The sequence below is a fragment of the Argentina anserina genome, chromosome 5 (assembly GCF_933775445.1).
Source record: "Argentina anserina chromosome 5, drPotAnse1.1, whole genome shotgun sequence".
Classification (NCBI taxonomy): domain Eukaryota; kingdom Viridiplantae; phylum Streptophyta; class Magnoliopsida; order Rosales; family Rosaceae; genus Argentina; species Argentina anserina.
The window spans coordinates 9,942,926-9,950,086 of NC_065876.1; the positions used below are offsets into that span (position 1 = coordinate 9,942,926).

Consider the following 7,161-nt stretch of genomic DNA (forward strand, 5'->3'; position numbering starts at 1 on the left):
GTAATTGTTCAACATTGATAGGGATACCCAACGTCATTTTTAAAAAATTTGATTTAATCCTCACGAAAAGGAAGCGGCTGACTTATAAGTAAAATGAAAAATTTGCCAACTTATTGTTTTCCGTCGAAAACGCCTTTTACTTATTGAAAAAGTAGCTTATTTATTAGTTACCAAACACCAAAATCTCCCAGACTTATAAGTGAAGGAGCTTATAAGCTCCCCCAAACGCAGTCATTATCATCTCTTATTTAAGGTAATGGACGGGGAAACGATTTATATTGGGGGGGGGGGGGATATTGTTAAGATTGTGAGATTAACATTGGAAAAATTTATAAATTAGGTTTTCGGTTGCTCCATCCATCCATGCAAATTGATCTTCGATGTGAAATTCGATCATAATCTCATACTATAATTATCACGGTATACATTAGAGTGATTTTCAAAGTTTAAACTATGTCTTCACGTACTCGCCCTTATACAATATAATATGGCTTATTCACATACATGAGGATTGTATGGGTTACGAATGTGTACACATATAACTCTCACGGTAGAAAATTATAACTTTGCATATGGACGTAGGTTCGGCAATTCCATCTATTGCAATTAGTCTTGAATGTAAACCTCGATAAATTTACTTTAATTGACTTTCATAAGTGCTCAATCAAATAGAAATTATGTGTATGTGACTGTGCAATTAGGATAAACAACACCTTAATTAAAATGACAGCAGTCTGTAAGCTTCAAACTGCATGCTATCAATTAGGGAAATTACGATCTCAATGCATGAAAGAGTTATTGAAAGATTGGCACACGTAAAACAACGTTCAAGAGTAGAGACCTAGCAAATATAATTTGCCTCAATCATACGAATGAGACTTAAATCAAGATCGATATTTCAAACTGGCAATTGCTTTCTCGCTTATGCACATTGGAAGCCTGGAGGGAACTTCTTTGCGCAGCCGTCAAGGAGCAAACTCAACGAAATAGGGATGTTGAGGTTGATACCCAGAATGTTGGCCTTAATGGCAGTGCAAAGGCACACAGCAACTTCAAGATCCACAAGCCCCTCAAGGATAGCACAGCAAGGTGTATCCGGAGGGCTCCCGACGACGGCCCCAACCGCCCCATTCAGCAACTTGGCGCATACCCCCAACTTTAAGGTATCCCTAGGGCAGCTCTTTGTGGCTGGAGAACCCGCACCAGGGTTTGTGATGGGATGTGGCTGAGAGCAAGTGTTGCAACCACTTGCTAGGGAAAAGAAGAGAAGGTTGATGGAGAGGAAGAGAGCGATGGTGGAACATCTCTTGGAATCCATATCTCTATTTTTAGTATTGAACTAGGTAGCTAGTGTCAATTTTCTCTGAGTGTGATGGTTAATGAGCTTGAAGTGGTATTTATAGAGTTCAGTGTGAGTGAATTCGGACGATAAACTGATAGATAGAGAACACACACAGAAGTACGTAACGAATTTAAAATAGATTCATCGCTTGAGGGAGAGCAGCATGTGAAGCAAGGCTGGATTAGAATTAGCTGGTAGTGCTCCAGATTCCACACTAGTTTTGGAAGGCCTGGTGTGCAAATAAAAAAATTTGTTAATATGATGCATAATGTGGTCTTTGAATCTATTTGGATCACGGGATTGCCCAACGGCTTACTTTCGTTCATGACCCGTGAACATCGTCCACCTTGGCTTTTCATTGATTTTTGAATGATAGAGTACTCTATTGTACTACTCAAGAAAACAGAGATAGTATTTTGTCCAAGATACAATTTGTAGTTTTGCCTGTTAATTTGTCATAGGGGTGGGCACCGGACGGGATGAGACGAGATGAGGCTAATCTCACGTCCCGTCCCACTTATTAAGTTTGGGTCGGGATCAGGACGAGATTTATGTTTTTAAAAGTTCGTCCCACTCGGGATCAATTCCGTCGGGATCGGGATGGGACCGGGCCTATCCCATATTCTCGGACTTTAAATAATAAATACTTAATTTACTATTAATAAAATTTTAGTACCAATTATTGTAATAGAAAAAATTAACATATAGATTGTTCCAAATATTCTTCATCATCTACTTTGATACCATGAGTTTAATTATTATAAAACTAAAGTAATCATTCAAATTATAATGTTATAAATATTGCACATAAAAATTCTAGTATTATCATACAAGAGAAACATATATAATTATATATTGTATATAAGATTATATAGGTTTCGATTGCTAAGTTCATAGAAATTTGCAATATACAAATCGTCTTTATTTATATCATATAACACGATCCATATATTAATGAGAAAATTAACCGATACTTATTTATTTTCATTGAAATTTGCAATATACAAATCGTCTTTATTTACATCATATAACTCGAACCATATATTAATGAGAAAATTAACCGAGACTTATTTATTTTTAGGAAATGAACCAAGATTCAAGATTCATTCTTTGAAGTTAGTCATTTCTTTATCAAATGTATCTAAGATGTTCTCATAAATTATAAATGTATGATGATGATGAAATATTTGATGGTTAAAATTCAAATGAAATTTAAAGTGGGACGGGACGGGACGGGACGAAGCGGGATAAAAATTATTCATCTCACGTCCCGTCCCACTATTATAAAACGGGACAGAATCGGGACGAGATCAGAATTTTGACTTTTTATGCCCACCTCTAATATTATGACCAAATACTTGAGGAATTTAAAGCCCAAACCTCCCCCACGAGGCAATGCCCCCATGGAAAGTACTCTCTATTCAAACCAAAGCTAAAAGAGCTCTAATCCATATGTACTAGGTATGGGCTTTAGTTTTTTTATTCGGCTATTCCTAGCCCAAACCAAACAAATCGATGCTCAACCAACGAGAAAGAATTAATATTCCATCAGCAGCTAAGAAAGCTTACGAGTTTAGCGAGTATATTAATCCTTTGGCAAAGCAAAATCATTTGAGATTCTTTTTGTTCACACTCCCTGTGAGTTTAGATAATCGAACGTTTCCAATTCGAGCTGTGTATGCGTAGGTGTGCTGGTACTTGCATACAAGAGTCTGTTGAATGTGATTGTGCTGTCTTAATTTCTAATGTGGGCGAATGTGATGAGGATGATAACTGTAACCTCGTTTGGTCTGATGTGTAGGTCGCCTGGTCTATCCAAGCTTTTTTTCGCGTCTCAATACGAGTCGCAATTAATACTTAATCATTGTGGTGTAAGTACGCAGATTAAAATAGGTAAAACTGAGTTGCTAACAACATGAGGTTTTTAGCGTTTTGGATGTTGTTTGCAGATTTTCCTCGAGGAGAACTTGAATAGTGTTTGCCCGAGGGGTCTTGTTTAGTAGATGCGCTGATTTGTATTTTGAGAGAGTTGTGTTGTTCTTCTTCCCCATAGCCTATATTTATATTGGTTTGCTTGCTTCTTGACGAGATTTACTTCCTTGTAGGACTCTTTGAAATATAATCTTTAACTGCAGATATCAGTTAAGTATATCAAAAACCTTTGAACCGATTTTGATACTATTACGTCGTACGTAATTATACTAGATAATAACCTTTTTGGATGTTGCATCCCTCGTATGAATAAAGCCACATATATTGGCTCTATGGACGTCGTAGGCAACTAGGAAATTAAGCATAATACCCCTTGACGTAGCAACCTTTTAGGAATAGAATTATAACTCGAGTATAACCTCTGCTCATGCAAATCTTCTAACCAACAATTGCCTTTTAGATATCAAAGTTCGAAAAAGCGTAAGGCGATATGCAGGCAGAGAACTACCTCTTAGCGCCTAAACAGCTAGGCGACACTTAGGCGGATTCGAATTATTAAATATTTATTTATTTATATTTATATTTAAACTATTTATATGATTAAAAATATATAATAATACTTAATATTAAGTCCAAAGTCCATACAAAAATAACTTAAATCTAAAGTCTAAATAAAAATATTAGAACAAAAGGTCAATTGTAAAACAAATGCAAGATTAAATCTCAAGTTCTTCTACAACTGGTCTCTAATCACTCCGCTATTACTAGATAGGTTAGGTTTTTGGGAAAATTGTTTCCTTCCGATGGTGCGTCCAATAACGCTATTGTCGGACGGGAGGTCTGGTAGGTCAGCAAGTGGCCTAGCATGGGTGGTGGATAGTGGTCGACGTGGATCGAGAGAGGGTGTCGGCTACATGGTGCGGCTTGGGTGGTGTTTCTTGATGGTTACAGTGGCGTTGCTCGGTGGTGATGATGTTGGTAATCGTTCTAGAGATGCTGGCTGGGCCTCGTCGCAGTGCAATGATGACGATGTTGTGGAAGTTGGAGATGGGGAAGCGATGACGGCGATGGCGATACGAACTTGGGTGTTTCAACCCAGGTTAGTTATCACTTCATTGCTCTGTTGCTTGTTTTGATTTCTTGAAGGGTGTGTCATCTCACCGCCATGGGCATGAGTAGTAGATTCTAGGACAGTGGTCGGTATTGTCAGCGAGGCGGCGGCATTGTGATCATGTAGAGGTAGCATGTCGGCGTTCTATGTGACTAGTGATACCATGAGGTCTTTGGAGGTGGGTCTGGGTTCATTTGGGCCTAGGATGGGCCATCCAGATTAGGTGGGTTGGGGTCTTGTTGGCCTTAGCCTGTTTTTTGTCCCTTTTTTAGGTTTTTTCTATAGTTTTTTATTGTCCCTCCTTTATGGGATGGTTTAGGGTGTCAGTTGGTAGAATATTGGTCAGGTCGTTAAGTGTGCCATGGTTATGGTGCATGTCATTTTCAAGGACTATTTAAATGTCAGTTCTATCTGGGTGTCAATGTAATGGGGATGTTGTTTATACAAATTTTCCTGAAGTTTTGGTATGTGATGCTATTAGAGCGTTTTCTTCTTGAGATTGACGGCAAGTTGGTATCGACTACTTCTGGAATCGTTTGGATTAGTTCAAGATTGGGCATTCTTGGCTCATGTCTATTGCTTCTTGCGATAGTTATGTGACTAGCACTGTTGGTAAGGATGAATGTGGGGAATCTAGTACCACCACCGAGTGATCCCCTTGGTTTAATTGTAATATTTTTGGTGAAATATAGTTTTTTTTCTCAAAAACAAATATCAAGTTCTTCTTTTCAAATCCTTCGCTCACTCCTTTGGTATCATACTCAAACTCAATATATTTCTCCTTTCTCATCTTTTGTGTCATCATCTAAAATAAAATCTTCATCATACAGTTCTTTTAATTCCACTGCATTTTAATTTTTCTTTTTAAAGTCCACTGCTTTTGACCACCATGACCGTCATGGACCGCTAAATTCCTTGAACACCACGAATGGCCGAATAGACAAAAATTGTGGCGGTGACCCGCCTCCTAGCGCCTAGGCTATCTAGGCGGCTGCTTTTTTAAAACATTGCTAGATATATATGACTTCTTGGCAAAGTAGCCATATCTTGCATGTATCTTCTGGACGTGAATATCTTCTGCTTGTGTAAATTGCTAGGATCACTTCTTGGCAAAGCTGTCACGACCCCAAAATTTCGAGGATAAACTCAAATTTCGAAGTCGTGAAAAACTCTAAAACAATCTCAATGAATCGAAACCATTTTAAATGCCACATCGGATCATCTCTGAGTTCAAAATACAACTCAGTCAACCGATTATTACAAACCAAATTTATAATTCGACATTATAACAAATGGAAAAAATGTATAATCCTCACAAAGAAATCCAAACAAAATCCTCACCACAGGATGTAAATAAATAACTCCAAGTCTTCTGAGCGGTCAGTCGATTCCCGCTAATCCACACATGCGGAGTTATCCCCTACACCATCGAATTGGTGCACCGGGATTGTAAACACAAACTCGGTAAGCTTTGCAGCTCGTATGAGTAAAATAAAAATATAACTCGCATATCAATATATACGAAAATCACAAAACATCAATTATGAATGCAATCATGAGTCAATGGACGGCCCATCTGGTTGTCCAAAAATATGAAAATGAAAGTGCTCATGAGAATTTGGGCAACTCCTCTGTTTACCCAAATGCATTTATAACACAGGTACTCATGAGCGTTGATACACCTCTGTTACCCCTCATGTAGTACACCGCCGACATTGGGCAACCTCCTGCTACCCAACATCCAAAAATATGAGTACTCATGACCCGATAACCTATCTGTTACCTCACATGCAGTACTCCGGCAGCCAGACTAGAGCTCTAACTGTATCGTAACTTTCGTCAAGCCAAAGGCTCGGTTCCGACATGTTAACATGTCCAAAGACTGGTCCGAAGACATAATCACGTCCGAAGACAAAAACTCGTCCGAAGACATAAAACTCGTCCGAAGACATAAAACTCGTCCGAAGACATAAACTCGTCCTTAGACAAAATCACGTCCGAAGACAAAAACACGTCTGAAGACAAAAAACACATCCGAAGACATAATCACGTTCGAAGACAAAAACACGTCTAAAGACATAATCACGTTCGAAGACATAATCACGTCCGAAGACAAAAACGTTTTAACAAATCTCAATGTTAAAACCACGTACAATAATCATCTCATTATATTGTACAAATCGCATAGACATGCTCAATATATAAATCTCATTTACAAAATGAACATCATTCGCAATAATCTCGACAGTATATAATATAGCAAGCTATATATATATACTTATTTACCATTTATACATATATACAATTCATTATATCATATACATGTCATATTTCATTCTTAAATTCCAGCATAATCTTGAATCTCCGCAAGGGTAGATTCGTAAATGTGAGATTTTTACTCATTTTGAAATCTCGAGCGTAATTCCACGATTCCGAAAGTAATTCCTTTACTTGAATTATCGATCACCTTGAAAAGATAAGAAAAGAATTTAGAATCATTTCGTAAACCTTAAATGCCGAAACAGTAAAAATATGTTACTGTTCAGCAATTTCAGGTTTACAAAACTATTGTTCACATATTTACTATTCACGTATTTTTGTACAAATACACTTCAATTACGTATTCATGTACGTGTACATACTTTTTACGTATTTCTGTATGTATACATACTATTCGAATGTAAATACTGTCTCAGTAAATAATAATTACTTATTTACCCTTCTGAAATTACTTTTTACATTTACGGAAAGTAATTTACATTTACATTTACCGTAC

The 7,161-nt window shown here is 37.4% G+C and overlaps 1 protein-coding gene across 1 annotated transcript; it reads right to left on the reverse strand.

Annotated features, from left to right (window-relative positions):
* Positions 1-737: 737 nt before the first annotated feature.
* Positions 738-1,379, reverse strand: LOC126793299 (14 kDa proline-rich protein DC2.15-like). Its single transcript, XM_050519769.1, has one exon. It carries the CDS (start codon positions 1,316-1,318, stop codon positions 923-925), a length of 396 nt encoding a protein of 131 aa, XP_050375726.1. The 5' UTR covers positions 1,319-1,379; the 3' UTR covers positions 738-922.
* Positions 1,380-7,161: the final 5,782 nt, after the last annotated feature.